The 20,622-nt window shown below is 39.1% G+C and overlaps 1 protein-coding gene across 1 annotated transcript in view; it reads right to left on the reverse strand.

The window, feature by feature from the left end:
- LIN9 (lin-9 DREAM MuvB core complex component) overlaps positions 1-20,622 on the reverse strand; it is a 107,067-nt gene that overhangs the window by 62,442 nt on the left and 24,003 nt on the right. Inside the window, exon 7 of the mRNA XM_024130686.3 lies at positions 16,187-16,344. Coding sequence (XP_023986454.1) covers positions 16,187-16,344 — 158 coding nt within the window. The remainder of the gene's footprint in view (positions 1-16,186; positions 16,345-20,622) is intronic.

Here is a 20,622-nt window from a genome sequence, read left to right on the forward strand (position 1 = left end):
ATGCAGCTGCGAACATTGGGTTGCATGTATCTTTTCAAATTAGAGTTTTCATCTTTTCTGGATATACACCCAGGAATGGAATTGATGGATCATACGGTAGTTCTGCTTTTACTTTTTTGAGGCACCTCCATACTGCTTTCCACAGTGGATACACCAACTTACATTCCTGCCAGCAGTGTACAAGTACTCCCTTTTCTCCACGTCCTTACCAACATTTGTTAATGGTGGTCTTTCTGATGACAGTCATTCTGACAGGTGTGAGGTGATATCTCATTGTGGTTTTGATTTGCATGTCTCTGATGATTAGTGATGTTGGGTATCTTTTCATGTGCCTTTGGCCATCTGTATGTCTTCTTTGGAAAAATATCTATTCAGGTCTTCTGCCCATTTTTTTTAATCAGGTAGTTTTTTCAATATTGAGTTGTATGAACTATTTATATATTTTGGATATTAACCCCTTATCAGTCATATCATTTGAAATATTTTCTCCCATTCAGTAGGTTGTCTTTTCATTTTGCCAATGGTTTCCTTTGTTGTGCAAAAGCTTTTAAGTTGAATTAGGTCCCATTTGTTTATTTTTGCTTGTTTCCTTTGCCTTAGGAGACAGATCCAAAGAAATATGGCTACGATTTATAACAAACTGTGTCCTGCCTCTGTTTTCTTTTTTTTAAAGTAGTTTAATTTAATTTATTTAAAACTTCATTTTAAAATTTATTTATTTATTTTTGGATAGTTACAGAAGTCAAGGGATCTTGACTTTTTTTTGGCTGCGCAGCATGTGGGATCCTAGTTCTCTGACCCGGGATCAAACCCGCACTGCCTGTACTGGAAGCATGGAGTCCTAACCACTAGACCACCAGGGAAGTCCCTGCCTATGTTTTCTTCTAGGAGTTTTTTGGTTTCCGGTCTTACATTTAAGTCTTTAAACCATTTTGAGTTTACTTCTGTATGTGGTGTGAGAAAATGTTCTAATTTCATTCTTTTACATGTAGCTGTCCAGTTTTCCCAGCATTTGATGATGGCCATTCTGACCACTGTGAGGTGATTCCTCATGGTGATTTTGATTTATATTTCTCTAATGGTTAGTGATGTTGAGCATCCTTTCATGTGTTTGTTGGCAATATGTATGTATTCTTTGGAGATGTGTCTATTTAGGTCTTCTGCCCATTTTTGGATCGGGTTGTTTGTTTTCTTGATATTGAGCTGTATGAGCTGCTTGTATATTTTGGAGATCAATCCTTTGTCAGTTGCTTCATTTGCAAATATTTTCTCCCATTCTGAAGGTTGTCTTTTCATCTCATTTATGCTTTCCTTTTCTGTGCAAAAGCTTTTAAGTTTCATTAGGTCCCATTTGTTTATATTTGTTTTTATTTCCATTACTTTACAAGGTGGTTCAAAAAGGGTCTTGTTGTGACTTATGTCATAGAGTGTTCTGCCTATGATTTCCTCTAAGAGTTTTATAATGTCTGGCCTTACATTTAGATCTTTAATCCAGTTTGAGTTTATTTCCATGTACTGTGTTAGGAAGTGTTCTAATTTCATTCTTTTACATGTAGCTGTCCAGTTTTCCCAGCATTACTTATTGAAGAAACTGTCTTTGCTCCACTGTATATTCTTGCCTCCTTTGTTGTAGATTAATCGACCATAAGTGTGTCAGTTTATTTCTGGGCTCTCTAGTCTGTTCCATTAATCTATGTGTCTGTTTTTTTGCCAGTACCATACTGCTGTGATTACTGTAGCTTTGTAGTATACTCTGAAATCAGGGAGTGTGATACCTCTGTTCTTCTTTCTCAAGATTGTTTTGGCAATTCAGGGTCTTTTGTGTTTCTATACAAATTTTAAAATGATTTGTTCTAGCTCTGCGAAAAATGCCATTGGTATTTTCATAGGGATGGATTGAATCTGTAGATTATCTTGGGTAGTATGGTCATTTTAACAATATTAATCCTTCCAATCCAAGAACATGGTATATCTTTCCATCTGTTTGTCTCATCTTCGATTTCTTTCATCAGCGTCTTATAGTTTTTGGAGTACACGTTTTTTACCTCCTAGGTTAGATTTATTCCTAGGTATTTTATTCTTTTTGATACAATTGTAAATGGGATTGTTTCATTAATTTCTCTTTCTGATAGTTCAGTGTCAATGTATAGAAATGCAAGAGATTTCTGTATGTTAATTTTGTATCCTGTAACTTTACTGAATTCATTGATGAGCTCTAGCAGTTTTTTGGTAGTGTCTTCAGGATTTTCTATGTATTGTATCATGTCATCTGTAGACAGTGACGCAGCAACAGTTTTACTTCTTCCTTTCCAATTTGGGTTATATTATTTCTTTTTCTTGTCTGATTGCTGTGGCCAGGACTCCCAATATTATGTTGAATAAAAGTGGCAAGAGTGGGCTTTTTTTTTTTTTTTTTTTTTGCGGTATGCGGGCCTCTCACTGTTGTGGCCTCTCCCGTTGCGGAGCACAGGCTCCGGACGCGCAGGCTCAGCGGCCATGGCTCACGGGTCTAGCCGCTCTGCGGCATGTGGGATCTTCCCGGACCGGGGCACGAACCCGTGTCCCCTGCATCGGCAGGTGGACTCTCAACCACTGCGCCACCAGGGAAGCCCAAGAGTGGGCATCTTTGTCTTGCCCTTCATCTTAGAGAAAATGCTTTCAGCTTTCTATGTTGAATAGGATGTTAGTTGTGGGCTTATCATACATGGCATTTATTATGTTGAAGTATGTTCCCTCTATACCCACTTTGTGAAGAGTTTTCATCATAAATGAATGTTGAATTTTGTCAAAAGCTTTTTCTGCGTCTATGTAGATGATTGTATGATTTTTTTATTCTTTAATTTATTAATGTGGTGTATCACATTGATTAATTTGTGGTTATTGAACCGTCCTTCCATCAACTGGGATAAATCCCACTTGATTATGATGTATTATCCTTTTAATGTATTGTTCGATTTGATTGTTAATATTTTGTTGAGGATTTTTACATCTATGTTCATTAGTGATATTGGCCTGTAATTTTCTGTTTTTTGTATTATCCTTTTAATGTATTGTTCGATTTGATTGTTAATATTTTGTTGAGGATTTTTACATCTATGTTCATTAGTGATATTGGCCTGTAATTTTCTATTTTTGTGGTATCTTTGTCTGGTTTTGGTATCTGGGTGATGGTGGCCTTGTAGAATGAGTCTGGAAGTCTTCTTTTCTCTGCAATTTTTTTGAATAGTTTGAGAAGGATAGGTGTTAACTCTTCTCTAAATGTTTGGCAGAATTCACATATAAAGTCATCTAATCCTGAACTTTTGTTTGTTGGGAGTTTTGGGGGGGTTTTTTTGTTTTGTTTTGCTTTAAATTACTGACTCAATTTCATCACTGGTAACTGGTCTGTTCATATTTCCTATTTCTTCTTGGTTTGGTCTTAGGAGATTGTACAGTTCTAGGAATTTGTCCATTTTTTTCTAGGTTGTCCATTTTTTTTGGCATATAGTTGTTTGTAGTATTCTTTTATGATCCTCTAGTGTCAGTTCTGACTTCTCCTTCTTTCTGGCCCTCTTTTTTTCTGGGGGAGTCTGACTAAAGGTTTATCAATTTTGTTTATCTTTTCAAAGAACCAGCTCTTAGTTTCATTAATATTTTCTTTTTAAGTCTCTATTCCATCTATTTCTGCTCTGGTCTTTATGATTTCTTTCCTTCTAATAACTTTGGATTTTGTTTGTTCTTTTTGAGTTCCTTTAGGTGTAAGGTTAGGTTGTTTATTTGAGATTTTTCTTATTTCCTGAGGTTGGTTAGCATCGCTGTAAACTCTCTCTTAGAACTGCTTTTGCTACGACCCATAGATTTTGGATTGTTATGTTTTTGTTTTCACTTGTCTCCAGGTATCTTTTGATTTCTTCTTTGGTTTCTTCAGTGATCCATTGGTTGTCCTTGCTCCATGGGGAGAAGCCCTACAATTGTAATTATTCTCATTTGTGGGTTGCCCACCCTGGAGGTATGTATAATGATTATAAAGCAACTCCACCCCTCTTACCCATCTCACTGTGATTCTTTCTGGTAGTTTCCAGTCTTTCTCATCAACAGTTGTTCTGTAAATAGTTGTAATTCTGGTGTGCCCATGAGAGGAGGTGAGCTCAGGGTCTTCCTTCAATACAAGTCTTTTTTTTTTTTTAATTGACGTATAGTTGATTTACAATGTTGTGTTAGTTTCTACTGTACAGGAAAGTGATTCAGTTATACATATATATACATTCTTTTTAATATTCTTTTCCATTATGGTTTATAATAGATATTGAATATAGTTCCTAGTGCTATACAGTAGGACCTTGTTGTTTATCCACTCTATATGTAATAGTTTGCATCTGCTAATCCCAAACTCCCAATCCATCCTTCCCCCAACCCCATCCCCTTGGCAACCACAAGTCTGATCTCTATGTCTATGAGTCTGTTACTGTTTTGTAGATAGGTTCATTTGTGTCATACCATTCTTTTTTATTGCTGTGTAGTAGTCCATTGTATATATGTACCACATCTTCTTTATCCATTCATCTGTCGATGGACATTTAGGTTGTCTCCTTGGCTATTGTGAATAGTGCTGCTATGAACATAGGGGTGCATGTATCTTTTAAAATTATAGTTTTGTCCCGATATATGCCCTGGAGTGGGACTGTTGGATCGTATGGCAACTCTACTTTTAGTTTTCTGAGGAAACTCCATATTGTTTTCCATAGTGGCTGCACCAACTTACACTCCCACCAACAGTGTAGGAAGGTTCCCTTTTCTCCACACCCTCTACAGCATTTGTTATTTGTAGATTTTTTTAATGATGGACATTCTGACCGGGATGAGGTGGTACCTCATTGTACTTTTGATCTGCATTTCTCTAATAATTAGCAATGTTGAGCATCTTTTGATGTGCCTGTTGGCCATCTGGATGTCTTCTTTGGAGAAATGTCTATTTAGGTCTTCTGCCCATTTTTCTGTTGGGTTGTCTGTTTTTTTGTTGTTGTGTTGTATGGGCTGTTTGAATATTTTGGAAATTAAGCCCTTGTAGGCCGCATCATTTGCAAATATTTTCTCCCATTCTGTAGGTTGTCTTTTTGTTTTGTTTATGGTTTCCTTTGCTGTATAAAAGCTTGTAAGTTTGATGAGGTCCCATTTGCTTATTTTTGCTTTTGTTTCTATTGCCTTGGGAGACTGATTCAATACAAGTCCTGCACACAATATTCCACATGATGAATACTTAGGTCATGATGATGAGGACACAAATACATCTCATACAGTTCTTGCCGTGCAGTGATTAGATTTTCACAGGAAGACACTCACACACCTACACAATAGATAAGTTTATTAACTGTATAGAATGATGATTATTTACTATTCACTAAGTGGAAATGAATCATCATAAAGGTCTTCATCCTCAACATCTTCATGTTGAGTAGGCTGAGGAGAAGAAGGAAGAGAAGTTGCTCTTGCTGTCTCAGGGGTGGCAGAGGTGGAAGAGGTGGAGGAGGTGGAAGGGGAGGGAAGACAGTCAGGCACACTTACTGTGAATTTATGGAAATACATCATAATTTCTACTTGACTTTTTGCTTTTTCATTTCTCTAAAAATGTTTCTATATGGTACCAATCCTTCTTCCACTATTTGCTTTAGTTTCAGTGACCCTATCATAGAAGGGTCTATGCTATAAAAACAAAAGCAAAAGCAGTCTTGAAAATTGAAAGTCTTCTCCCCGACTGTCTAATGTCAATTTGTTTTCTGACACTGCATCTTCTATGTCTTCTTCTTTATCGGCTGGCACTGATTCAGAAGCACTCATCTCCATCAAGTTGTGCTGTTAATTCCTCTGGTGTGGTATCTATTAGCTCTTGAAAATATCCGTGTCTTGAAGCCCTTCACCCCCAACCTCTTTTTTTTTTTTTTCCTCCATCTCTACAATCTCTTTCCTTGACTGGCTCTTTCAGGCTTTTTCTATAACAACAGTGACATCTTCAGTGATATAATTCTTCCAGATTTTCATGATGTTTTCTCTATTAGAGTTCTCGTCCATAGCATTGACAATCCTTTCCATAGAGTACCATGTGTAATGAGCCTTAAAGTTACTTAAGGCTACAGGCTGAATTATAGATGTTGTGTCTAGGGGTAAGCAGACCACTTCAATGCCTTTGGAGTCAAACTCATGGGGTTCTGGGTAGCCAGGGGCATTGTCCAATATCAAAAGAACTTTAAAAGGCAGTTCCTTACTGCCAAGGTACTTCCAGACTTCAGGGACAAACCATCAATGGAACCGATCCAGAAAAAGAATTTTTGTTGCCCAGGCCTTCTTGCTGTACAACCAAAAGACGGGCAGCTGGTGTTTTTTTTTTTTCCCTTCAAGGGTCCAAGGTTAGCAGCTTTTTTTTTTAATTTAGTTAAATTTTTAATTGAAGTATAGTTGATTTACAATGTTGTGCCAATCTCTGCTGTACAGCGAAGTGACTCAGTTATACACACATACACATTCTTTTTTAAAAAAAATATATACTCTTTTCCATTATGCTTTATCACAGGATATTGAATATAGTTCCCTGTGCTATACAGTAGGACCTTGTTGTTTATGGCTGGCAGCTTTATACATAAGGGCAGTCCTGATCATAAACCTGACTGCATTTGCAAAACAGTAATTAGCCTATCTCTTTCTACTTTATTTTTTTATTTTTTAAATTTTTGGCTGCGTTGGGTCTTTGTTGCTGCACAAGGGCTTTCTCTGGTTGCAGCAAGCAGGGGCTATTCTTCATTGCGGTGCATGGGCTTCTCACTGCGGTGGCTTCTCTTGTTGTGGAGCACGGGCTCTAGGCGCGCGGGCTTCACGAGTTGCAGCACGCAGGCTCCATGGTTGTGGCTCATGGGCTCTAGAGCGCAGGCTCAGTAGTTGTGGCACACGGGCTTAGCTGCTCCGTGGCATGTGGGATCTTCCCGGACCAGGGATCAAACCCGTGTGCCCTGCATTGGCAGGCAGGTTCTTAACCACTGCTTCACCAGGGAAGTCCACCCTTTCGGCGTTAAATCCTAGTGCTTGCTTTTCTTCCTTACTAACAAGGTTTTTTTGTTTTGTTTTGTTTTACCAGAATAGGGCACTTATGTCTGCATTAAAAACCTGTTCAGGGCGCTTCCCTGGTGGCGCAGTGGTTGAGAGTCCGCCTGCCGATGCAAAGGATACGGGTTCGTGCTCCGGTCCAGGAAGATCCCACATGCCATGTAATGGCTAGGCCCGTGAGCCATGGCCGGAGCCTGCGCTCCACAATGGGAGAGGCCACAACAGTGAGAGGCCCGCGTACCGCGCAAAATAAAAACAAAAAAACAAAAAAACCTGTTCAGGTAGATAACCTTTCTCCTCCATGACTTTCTTAATGGCATCTGGGAAGCTGTCTGCTGCCTCTTGGTTGGCAGAAGCTGCTTCTCCTGTCATCCTGACATTTTTTAAGCCAAACCTCTTTTTAAAATTATCAAACCATCCTTTGCTGGCATTAAATTCTCCAGCTTTAGATCTTTCACTCCCTTTTGCTTTGTCGTCATATAAATGACTTTGCTTTTTCTCAAATCATATCGGAGTCCATAGGTATGCTTTTCCTTTTTTTTTTTCTTTTTTGCGGTACGCGGGCCTCTCACTGTTGTGGCCTCTCCCGTTGCGGAGCACAGGCTCCGGACACGCAGGCTCAGCGGCCATGGCTCAGGGGCCCAGCCACTCCGCGGCATGTGGGATCTTCCCAGACTGGGGCACAAACCCGTGTCCCCTGCAACGGCAGGCGGACTCTCAAGCACTGCGCCGCGCCACCAGGGATGCCCAGGTATGCCTTTCTTATATCAATCCTGCACCCACATAAAAGCTGTATTTTCATTATGAGATAAAAAGATATTTCAAAAAAATGCTAGGTATTCATGCCTGCTGGCATAGCTGTAGCTACAGCTTCACCAATTTCCTTTTCTTTTTTTTACAGTGGTCCTTACACTGTATTCATTTATTCATCTTGAAATAGTGGGCAATCACAGCTGAAGACCTCAATCTACAGTACATATCAAGCAATTCAACTTTTTCTTGTAATGCCATGACTTTTCTCTGCTTCTTAGGAGCAATTCCAGCATCACTATGGCACTTCATATGGGCTCCATGGTTTACGGTCTTCCACTAAACACAATGAAAAATACTTGAGAACTGCAAGAGATCACTTTTTACAACGATATGCAATTTACTGGAGATGAACTGATCACATGGAAATGATTACTGTCACACAGCATTTTTAGCAGATACTCACAACACCTGAGCTCACTGCAACAGCAACGGGAGGTTGCTACAAAATTTTTACAGTAGTACAGTGTATACTACAGTTAATTTTATGAAGCTATGATTTAATATGGCATCTTTATGTTTGCTTACATTTCTCTCAATGGCAAATGTATGGACTGTGTTTGTCAAAGTAAGTTTTGATAAATTTTACTACCATAAAATATGGTAGTAAATGATAAAATAGACTATGTCTATATATATCTTATGCATTCATGACATATCTAACTTTTTAAATTTTTTCAATATTTCAAGGCTAAGCAATTCATCTGCAAGTTCTTTCAAGTTGTCACAAATTTCAAAAAAAAATTCCAGTGTGTTTATTGAAAAAAAGAATCCATATATAAATGGACTCACACAATTCAAACCTGTCAAACCCATGTTGTTCAATGGTCAACTGTAGTTGAGTTTGACTTCTTTTTTAAAAAAAATAAATAAATAAATCCAGTCTGATAAGCTCTACAGTGTAGTGTTTTTAGTTCATTGACATTTAATGTAATTTTAAAAGGGCTAGATATAAGTCTACCATCTTGCTATTTATTTTCTACTCCTCTGTTCTTTCTTTCCTGTCATCTTTTCACTTAACTGAGCATTTGTTAGTTTGTCAAATTTAATTCCTCTATTGGCTTTTTAGGTATACCTCTTAACACTTTTTTAAAAGTAATTCCTTCAACTGGACAGCCAAACGCAAAAGAAGAAACTAGACCACTACCTCACATCGTATACAAAAATCAACTCAAAATGGACTAAAGACTTGAAAGCAAGACCTCAAACAATAAAACTCCTAGAAATAAACATATGCAGTATGCTCTGTAACATTGATCTCAGCAATATCTTTCTGGATATGTCTCCTCAGGCAAGGGAAACAAAAGCAAAATTGAACAAATGGGATTATATAAAACTAAAAAGTTTCTGCACAGCAAAGGAAACCATCAGCAAAATGAAAAAACAACATACCAAATGGGAGAAGATATTTGCAAATCATATATCCATTAATTGGGTAAGAGCCCAAATATATAAAGAACTCATAAAACTCAACAACAAAAAGACACACAACCCAATTAAAAAATGGGCAGCAGAGTTGAATAGGTGATTTTCTAAAGAAGACATATAGATGGCCAACAGGCACATGAAAAGATATTCATCGCTAATTGTTAGGGAAATGCAAATCAAAACCACAATGACTCACTATCAAAACAAAACAAAACAAACCCCAAAACAACTCAATCAAAAAATAGGCAGGGGGGGCTTCCCTGGTGGTGCAGTGGCTGGGAATCTGCCTGCCAATGCAGGGGACACGGGTTCAGGCCCTGGTCCAGGAAGATCCCACGTGCCATGGGGCAACGGGGGCCCGTGCGCCCCAACTACTGAAGCCTGCGCACCTAGAGCCCGTTCTCCGAAACGAGAGAGGCCACCACAGTGAGAAGCCCGTGCACCACAAAGAAGAGTAGCCCCCTCTCACGGCAGCTAGAGAAGGCCCGCGTGTAGCAACAAAGACCCAATGCAACCAAAAATAAATAAATTTTTTTAAAAAAGTTATAAGGAGTTACCTTCAGACATACAAAAAGGTATAATGAAGTATACGATTTCCTTTAAAAAAAAAAATAGGCAGGGGACTTCCCTGGCGCAGTGGTTAAGAGTCCACCTGCCAATGCAGGGGACACGGATTCGAGCCCTTGTCCAGGAGGATCCCACATGCCATGGAGCAGCTGGGCCCATGGGCCACAACTACTAAGCCTGCGCTCTAGAGCCCTTGAGCCACAACTACTGAGCCCACATGCCACAACTACTGAAGGCTACACGCCTGGAACCCATGCTCCGCAACAAGAGAAGGCACCACGATGAGAAGCCCACGCACCGCAATGAAGAGTAACCCCCACTCGCTGCAACTAGAGAAAGTCCGTGTGCAGCAGCAAAGACCCAACTCAGCCAAAAATAAACAAATAAATTTAAAAAAAATAGGCAGGTGATCTAAATAGACATTTCTCCAAGGAAGACATCCAGATGGCCAACAGGCTCATGAAAGGATGCGCAACACTGTTAACTATTAGAGAAATGCAAATCAAAACTATAATGAGGTATCATCTCACATGGGTCAGAATGGCCATCATCAAAAGTCTACAATAAAAAATGCTGGAGAGGGTGTGGAGAAAAGGGAACCCTCATACACTATTGGTGGGAATGTAAATTGGTGTAGCCACTATGGAAAACAGTCTGGAGGTTCCTTTAAAAACAAATAATAGAGTTATCATATGTTCCAGCAACCCCACTCCTGGGTATATACCCAGGAAAGATGAAAACTCTAATTCGAAAAGATACATGCACCCCAATGTTCATAACAGCATTATTTACAATAGCCAGGACATGGAAACAACCCAAGTGCCCAGCAACAGATGATTACTTTAAGAAGATGTGAGATTTTATATATATGTATAAAACACACACACACACAAACACACACACACACACACACACACACACACACACACACACACAGAGGAATATTACTCAACCATAAAAAAGAGTAAAATATTTACAACAACATGGATGGACCTAGAGAATATCATAGTAAGTGAAGTAAGTCAGACAGAGAAAGATAAATATTATATGATATTACTTATATGTGGAATCTAAAAAGTAATACAAATGAATCTATGTACCATACAGAAACAGACTCATAGACATAGAAACAAATTTATAGTTACCAAAAGGGAAAGGGAGGTGTGGGGGGTATAAATTAGGAGTATGGGATTAACAAAACTACACATAAAATAGATAAGCAACAAGGATTTACTGTACAGCACAGGGAATTATATTCAATATCTTATAATAACCTATAATGGAAAATAATCTGAAAAAAGTATATGTATAATTAAATTACTTTCCTATACACCTGAAACTAACACAGTATTGTAAATCAACTATACTTCAATTTAAAAAAACCACAGTGAGATATTACCTCACATCTGTTAGAATGGCTATTATCAAAAAGGCAAGAAATAACAAGGGTTGGCAAGGACGGGAGAAAAGGAAACCCTCATACACTGTTGGTGGGAATGTAAATTGGTGCAGCTACTGTGAGAAACAGTGTGGAGATTCCCCCCAAATTAAGACTAGAACTACCACATGATCTACCTATCCCACTTCTGTGTATTCATCCAAAGAATACAAAAACACTAATTCAAAAAGATATATGCACCCCTATGTTCATAGCAGCATTATTTAGAATAGCCAAGTGCCTATCAATGAATGAATGGACAAAGATATGCTACACACAGAGACACATACATGCACTGGAATACTACTCCATGGTAAAAAAAGAGTAGTGATTACTGTAAATGGAATACTACTCAGCCATAAAACAGAGTAGTGATTACCAGAGGGGAAGGGGTGGGACAGGGGAGGGTGAAATGGGTAAAGGGGATCAACTGTATGGTGAGAGACAGAAACTAAACTTTTGGTGGTAAGCATGCTGTAATGTAAAGAGAAGATGAAATATAATGTACACATGAAACTTATGTTATAAACCAATGTTACCTCAATGAAAGATTTTTTAAAAGTAATTCCTTTACTAGTTCTCAAAGTACGGCCCCACTCCAGCAGCATCAACACCACTTGGAAACGTCTTGAAATGCAAATTCTCAGGCCTTACCCCTGACTTTCTGAATCAGAAACTCTGGAGTGGGGGCCAGTAATCTGTCTTTTTAAAGCCCTCTAGGTGATCTGATGCACACTAAGGTTTCTGAACCTCAATATTCTAGGGATTATAATATTCACTCTTTACTTATTACACTCTACTTCAGTTAATACTGTATACTCTCACTACAAATTTAAGAAACAAACACAACAGTTCCATTTTACACATATATTTACTATTTCTGGTGCTGTTACACTGTAGTCAAGGTTCCATCTGGTATCCCTTCAATCTGAAAAGTTCATTTGACATAACATCTAGTGTTCTTTTCCAGTAAGAAGTCAGCTGCTGTTTATATCACTGTTCCTCATATAATGTTGTTTTTCTAATGAATGCTTTCAAGATTTGCTCTGTATTTTTTCTGTATTGTGTCTAATTATGGGTTTTGTATACACGTGGGTTATATGGCTTGGGGTTTAGAGTACTGTGGATCTGTACTTTTTTTTTTTTAATCGAGTTTGGGGAAGGTGGCCAAAATGGCGGAGTAGGAAGTCCTTGAGCTCACCTCTTCCCATCGGCACACCAAAATTACAACTATTTACAGAGCAACTATTGACGAGAAAGACCAGAAGACATGCAAAAATGATCTTCTACAACTAAAGATGCAAAGGAACCACGACCGGACAGGTAGGAGGAACAGAGACACAGTATAGTCAAGAACAACACCTCCACAAAGGGGAGGATAATAACAATTGTAGAGGTTCTCCCCAAGGAGCAAGGGATCTGAACCCCACGTGGGGCTCTCCAAACTGTAAGTCCTGCACTAGAACGACAAACACCAGAACACCTGCCTTTGAAGGCCAGCAGGGCTTACATTCGGGAGAGCCAGAGGGCTATGGGAAATAGACTCCGTTCTTAAAGGGTGCACACAAAATCTTACAAGTTCTGGGATGCAGAGCAGAAGCAGTAATTCAAAAGGAGCCTCGGTTAGACCCACCTGCTGATCTTGGAGAGCCTCCCTGAGAGGCAGGAGCCAAGTGGAGCTTACTGGGGGGAAAGAGACACTTGTGGCAGCCATTTCTGGGAGCTTGTTCAACCACGAGGACACTGGTGCTGGCAAGCGCCATTTTTTAATCCTCCCTCTAGCTTATTAGGGCTGGGACCCGGCCCCACCCACCAGCCTGTCTGCACCAGTAATGGGACACCTCAGGCCAAGCAGCTGGCTGGGCAGGGACACAGCCCCACCCACCAGCTGGCCGGCTGGGAGCCCCTGAGCCCATAGCCGCTTCAGGACCTGGACTTATCCACCAGAGGGCCCAAGACCGGCCACTGACACCAACGAGCCTCACTAGTCCCAGGTCCCCAGGGCCCTGCACCAGAGACCCTGGGACCTGGCTTTGCTCACAAGTGAGCCAGCATTAGCCCCAGAATCAGCCTCACCCGCCACTGGGTCCTGGCCCCGCACACCAGAGACCAACACACTGACTCAGGGAGTTCTGGGGCCCTGCAGCCAGAGACTTTGGGACTGGCTCCACCCACCAGTGAGCCGGCACTAGCCCCAGGACCCAGGCTCACCCACCAGTGGGTGGGTACCAGCCTGGGGACCCCCTGGGCCTTAGCCCTGCCCACCAGTGGGCGGACACCAGGCCCTGCAGCTAGAGAACCCAGGACCCAGCTCTGCCTACAAGGGGGCCAGCACCAGTGCAGGGATCTGATCCCCTGTGCCCTGTCCCACCCACCACTGGGTGGACAGCAGCCCCAGGACCACCAAAGCCCTACAGCCTGCTGTGTCTGGATGCAGCCCACAGACCAGCAGGCCAGTACTAGCTCCAACACCCACTGAGCCCTAGTCCCGCCCACCAGCAGGCTAATGCCAGCTCTGGGACACCTTGGGCCCCTCAGCTAGCCACCCCAGGAACTGCCCCTGTCCACCAGTGATGGGACACTAGCCCAGGGAATACCAGGGGCTCTGGCCTGCCAACCAGCAGGCTGACAGCAGGCCACCAGACATACTGGGCCCCTCAGCCAGCAGCCTCAGGACCCAGCTCCACTAACCAGCGGGCTGATAACCAGCTTTGGGATATCCCGGGCCCCTACAGACGGCCATGCCAGGAACTAGCCCATCCACCAGCACTAGATCTGGGACCCCAGCCTGCAACCGCCCACCCCGAGCCCAGCTCCGCCCACCAGTGGGCCAGTACTAGTCCCAGGAACCCCCACTCACTCCTGCAGCCAGCCACCTGGTGCCCCAGCCCATAGACGGAAGCCTTCCACAAGGCAGGGCCTAGCCACCAAGCTGAAGGAGGGCCAGCCACACCTACCAGACTGCCCACAAGTAGTCAGGCCACCACAACAGAAGGACCCAGGCAGCCCACACGGGGGGCACCCCTAGAGCACACAGCTCTGGTGACCAGAGGGGAGTGCGCTGCTGGGAAGCACAGGAGGTCTCCCACAAAAGGCCACTTCTCCAAGGTCGGCAAATGTAATGGATGCAAGTCAAATCATTATGACCTACACTTTACAGTGTGTATGTCAACTATATCTCGAAAAAACTGAAAGAAAAAATCAAATCTTTTGTCTTTTTTTTCCCCACATGCCATTGTGCTTTCTTCTCCTTTTAAGAACACTAATTACATGTATGTTATTTGCATAATATTGTCCCACAGGTCTCTGAGGCTCTATTAATGTTTTTTCCATTTGTTCCTCCATGTTTTCACAATGGATCATTTATACTGATTTATTCTGAAGTTCACTTACCCTTGGTTTTGCTGTTTTTAATATGCTTTTAAGCCCATTCAGAATTTTTCTTTTCAGACACTATACTTTTCAATTTTAAATGTGTTTTATCTAAGTAATTTCCATCTATCTACTGTGATATCCCCATTAATTATGACCATATTTACATTTAAGTTCTTGAACATGTTTTTATGTTTCTTCACAGGTTTAATAATTTTTTATTGTATGCTGACACCTCCTCTAAACCAAACAGAAACTTTCAAAAGCTCTAGTAGTTGATTCCTACAAACTTTTCTCATATCTTGACACATCCAGTCCCACCAATTCTGCATTGTGACATGAGTACCTACTTACTGACACTGTAAAATTTTCAGTCTTATCAAATAATACTGCCAATCCTTAAATGCTGGAGCACTTAACTTTTAAGGATTTCCTAATTGGGTCTACGTGTCACTCTATTCACGCCAGCATTTCTCTGATTAGTAGTTATATTGTAGACTTTGTACTTATTTATATGGGGTTTTTAGAACTAATATATATTTTCAGGAATGCTATCTCTCCCTCACTCTATCTCCACCCCCACTCCCAGACTAATTTTGCAAAGAGAGAGACCATATATATCATCTATAACTTCTATACATGGCAGGTTATGACTAAATGCATTCCTCTCTTTTCCAACTGCATTTTATATGCATGATACAGTCTCTTCCTTATTATCTACCTTTCCTTTCATTACCCATTTTTACAATATAACAGAAACATGTATCACTTTTATATCCAGAAAATAATAATATAAATATGTAATTCAAGGTTCCCTTTCCTCCAGAAAATATTCTCTGATTAATCCAACCATTTTTCAAACTCTTCCAGTACTATTACTACCCTACCTACCCACTTAACACCTTGTTATTTCTTGTATTACATAAATTGTAATTTTAGATCACCAAATTATTAAGGATTAACTTAAACTTGAGGTTTTGGTGGTAATTTCCCTCAGTGTTGTAACTGAAGTGAACACAGAAGAATCACCACCTACAAACTGACAGAATTTACATCATTACAAAATTTTGAGCAAACTACCTACTGAACAATTTAGTTTTATTCAGTCATTAGAAATGGAGTACTTCTAAACCCAAAGATCACAAGAACAATGGTGTTTGTGAACTAACCAGGTAAAAATGGTTAGAAAAGAAAATCAATGATGTGGAAGCAAAAATAGAATTCAAAATGTTTAAAATTTAAACATTATACTTATTTTAAATTTCATCTTTGTGGCAGTTTGCTTTAGTTTATGTTGTGGCAGACACTGCTTTGAAAAGGTACACTTTTATCCAATTTCTTTAAAAAACAGACTTCACAGATTAAGAAACAGTAACCTCTACAGAATATTGCTATAGAATTATAGTTTAAGCTTTCTAAATATAAAAGCCATTTGTCTAATAAACGTTATCTTGGTGAAAAGCTGCAAGTCAAAATAGTAATAAGCTTATCTTCACCTACCTGTAACTTTGGTTCCAATAACCAGGGGCAAAGGAATTTCGTCTGGGAGATCCTTGAACTGTGAAACATCCGCAACTTTCCTTTGTTGTAAGAGCCTTATTTTCTGCCGTTTCTGTTTTAATGCTGATCTCTCTTCCTCAAAAAATGCAGAAGAACATCTAGAATAAATTATAAAAATCATATAAACTGATAACTGTCCTATATAAAAACTTCAAGTCAGACCATTCATCTCACTACTCTCTTTATTCTTCTCATTCTTTTAAGTACTATATTTAAAAATGGGTTCTTAGCAATAATAATTTTCTCTTCAAAGTAAATTACCTTTATGTCTTTTTAAGAACAGGACCTTGCAAGACTGAAAGATACATAAGCAAGTCTAGATTATTCCTTCCTACAAAGCAGGAGGATTTGTTCACCATCCTTTGACAAAACTGCACCTGGATCCCAGGTCTCCTCTTAAGAACAACGTTCAGTTTCAATACTCTATTCAAAAGAACATGATATTTTCCCTGTGACCCAGTGAGCCTATCTGTACAGGAATTAAAGATGAGACTTGCCACCATGTAAACTTTTATTAATCATATTTCCTGTCTTGAAGTATGAATACTGAATATACTCTTATCTTTAGGGCCTGTCTTATTTCTATTTTCAAATTCTAGGATGAACCAAAGGTATTTAAAGAAAGCTTTCAGGCCACGAAATATACATCCATATCACTACAGTCAAGATAATGAACATAGAAAGACATTAATCAGCCCCCCAAAGTTTCCTTGTGCCACTTTACTATTCTTCCTTTGCTTCCTCTCATTTCTATACTCCTACTTCTCAAGCAATCACTAAGTTGCTTTCTGTATTAAGTTTCTATCTTCTAAAGTTTTATATAAATGGAATCATCTACTATATACTCTTTCTTCAGGCTTCTTTCATTCAGCATAATTATTCTAAGATTTGTCCATATTGGTGTATGTATCATTGGTTCATTTCTTTTTATTGTGACACATCCTATTCTATGGATATATCACCATTTGTTTACCCATTCACCTGTTAGTGGACTTATGGGTTATTTCCAGGTTTTGGCTATTATGACAAAGTTGATATGATCATCTGTGTGTAGGCTTCTGTACAAACATATGCTTTCATTTCTCTTGATTAAAGTAGTGGAAGGGTTGGGTCATCCGGTCAATGTGTGTTTAACGCTTTAAGAAATCAAAGAATCCAAATATCACCAAAGAAGATATACAATTAGCAAATAAGCATATGAAAAGATGCTCCACACTATATGCCACCAGGGAAATGCAAATTAAATGAGATATCACTACACACTTATTAAACTGCTAAAATCTGGAACACGGACAACTTCAAATGCTGGTGAGGATGTGGAACAACAGGAATTCATTCATTTCTAGTGGGAATGCAAAATGGAAGACAGTTTGGTAGTTTCTTACAAAACTAAATATACTCTTACCATAAAATCCAACAATCATGCTCCTTGGTTTTTACTCAAATGAGTTGAAAACTTATGTCCACACAAAAATCTGCATAGATGTTTACAGAATCTTTATTCATAATTGCTAAAACTTGGAATCAACTAAGACATTCTTCAGTAGGTAAATGAATAAACAAACTGGTACATCCAGAGAATGGAGTACTATTCAGCACCAAAAAGAATGAGCTATCAAACCATGAAAACACATGGAGGAAGCTGAATGCATATTACCAAGTGAAAGAAGCCAATCTGAAAAGGTTACATTCTGTGTGATCCCAATACATGACATTCTGGAAAATGCAAAGCTATGAAGACAATAAAAATATCAGTGGTTGCCAGCAGTTGTGGGGATGGGGAGAGGGGTGAATTTGTAGAACACAGAGGATTTTTAGGGCAGTGAAAATACTCTGTAAAATATAATAATGGTAGATATATGTCACTAAACATTTGTCAAAACCCATAGAAGGTATAATACCAAGAGTGAACTCTAATGGAAACTATGGACTTTGGGTGGTTATGACGTGTTGGTGCAGGCTCATCAGCTGTCACAAATGTACCACTCTGATGGAGGACACTGATAGTGGAGGAGGCTATGTATGTGAGGGGGCAGTAAACCGGAAATCTCTGTATCTTCTTCTCAATTTTGTTGTAAACCTAAAACGACTCTTAAAAAATTAAGTCTTTTAAAAAAGAAAGGAACTGCCAAACAGTTTTTTCAAAGTGGTTATACAATTTTATATTCCCATCAGCGGTGTATAAGAGTTCAAGTTACCCCACAGCCTCACCAACAAGTGGTAGGCTTAGTCTAGTAAATTTTCAACACTGTGGTTTTAATTTGCATTTTTCTAATGACTAATTATGTTGAATATCCTCTCATTGGTTTATTTGATATTCTTATATCATCGGTGAATCATCTGTTCAAATCTTTTGCCAATTTGTTAAATGGGCTGTTTGATTCTTTTTTTTTTCAGCTGTGCCGTGCAGCATGAGGATTCTAGTTCCCCAACCAGGGATCAAACCCGTGCCCCCTGCAGTGGAAGCATGGAGCCCTAATCACTGGACCATCAGGGAATTCCCGTTTGATTCTTAATACTGAATTTCCAGAGTTCTTCATACATTCTGGATATAATATACACTTTCAGCAATCAAATTTTATTTAAATAGTATTTTTGCATAGTTAATACATTCATAGGCTTCTAATTTAAAAGGTTCAAAAGGCACTGAAAACTCTAATACCTCTGTCCCTCGGTTTCCTGTCTTCCAGAGGATCATGACTGTAAGTTTTCTAGATGTCCTTCATTGATACTTTAGGAATACACAAGCAAAAACTGCTTATGTTCCCTTCTTATTTTCCCCAAATAGCTACAATATGCTCTGTTGTGTATTTTGCTTTCTTAAAGTATCTTAGCAATCACTTCTATATCAGCACATTAGAAACTTCCTCTGTTTTTTGGTGGGTTTTTTTGGCCATACCACACAGCATGCGGGATGCTGGTTCCCCGACTAGGGATTGAACTGCGAACACTGCAGTGGAAGTGCAAGGTCTTAACCCCTGGACCTCCAGGGAAGTCCAACTTCCTCTGATTTTAAGTTAAATGATTTCAGAGTTTTCTACTATTTTGAGGTACCATACTTTAACTAATCATTCCTCTATTTATGGACACTTAGGTTTTTGCCAATCTTTTGCTTCTACAAATACTACTGTACATGTCATTTTACCCATGTACAAGTATTTCTGTGATCTAAATTCGCAGAAGTACTAGGTTACAGGGTATGGAAATTTGTAAATTTGACAGATATTACCAAATTGCCCTCCACAGAGGTTATATAAATTTACTCTCTCATCACCAATAGTGACTTTTTCACCACACCATTGCCAACCCAACATATTAAAACTTTATGAACTCCATTGATCTGATAGTTAAAAACAGTATTCTGATTTTACATTTGATTTTATATTTCTCACTATGAGTAAGACTGAACTGTTTTCATCTGTTCAGAAGAGCCATTTCTTTTTCCTTTCTTATGTACTGTCATATAAAGACACTTTTATTATAGGTTATTTGACTTTTTTAAATTGATTCATACATAGTTCTTCATATATTTGGAAATTAGTCCTTTGTGATAAGAATTATAAATATTTCTGTTATTGTCTTTTGACTTTGTTTATGGATTTTTTGTATGGGGGCAATGCAAAATGTTTTTATTTTTATGAAGTCAAATTTATCGATATTTTCTTTTATGGTTCCCAGCTTTGGGGCCTGTTAGAAAGATCTTCTCCAATTCAAGATTAAGCAAAACTTTCCTACAGGTTCCCCTAGTGGTTTTACTGTTTCATTTTAAAGATGTGAATCTCTGATCCTTTTCAAATCTTTCCTGGTATAAGGTATGAGATATGAAACCAACTTGTGTTTTCTTAGATTGCTTCAGAGTGGTCTCAGTATCCATTAAATAAGTAATTTAACCCCTCTCTCCCCTATGTGCTTGAGATGCAACCACTGTTATCATGTATTAAATTCCTGTAGACATCTATGATTCTATCTGGACTTTCTCTCTCTCTCTTTTTTTTTTTTTAGTTTTAATTTTATTGGAGTATAGTTGATTTACAATGTTGTGTTAGTTTCATGGGCTTTCTCTCCTTTTTAATTCATTTTTCTATGCATGTACCACTACAACACCATTTTGATTATGATCACATTATATCTATTTTAATAGGTGATAATACATACTACATATGTATGTATGATACTACATAGTCTCCCTTTATTACTTTGCTTCTTCAGAATTTTCCTGGATCTTCCTGCTTGATTTCTCCTCTTATATGTGAATTTTAGAATTAGTTGATCTAGTTTAAAGTAAAAAAAAGGGGGGGCCTACTGATATTTTTATTGGGACTGATTTTAGAATGCTGAGTATCCTAATCCAAGATCATCTATGTCTTCCCATTTCC

Source organism: Physeter macrocephalus, chromosome 4 (genome assembly GCF_002837175.3).
Source record: "Physeter macrocephalus isolate SW-GA chromosome 4, ASM283717v5, whole genome shotgun sequence".
Taxonomy (NCBI): domain Eukaryota; kingdom Metazoa; phylum Chordata; class Mammalia; order Artiodactyla; family Physeteridae; genus Physeter; species Physeter macrocephalus.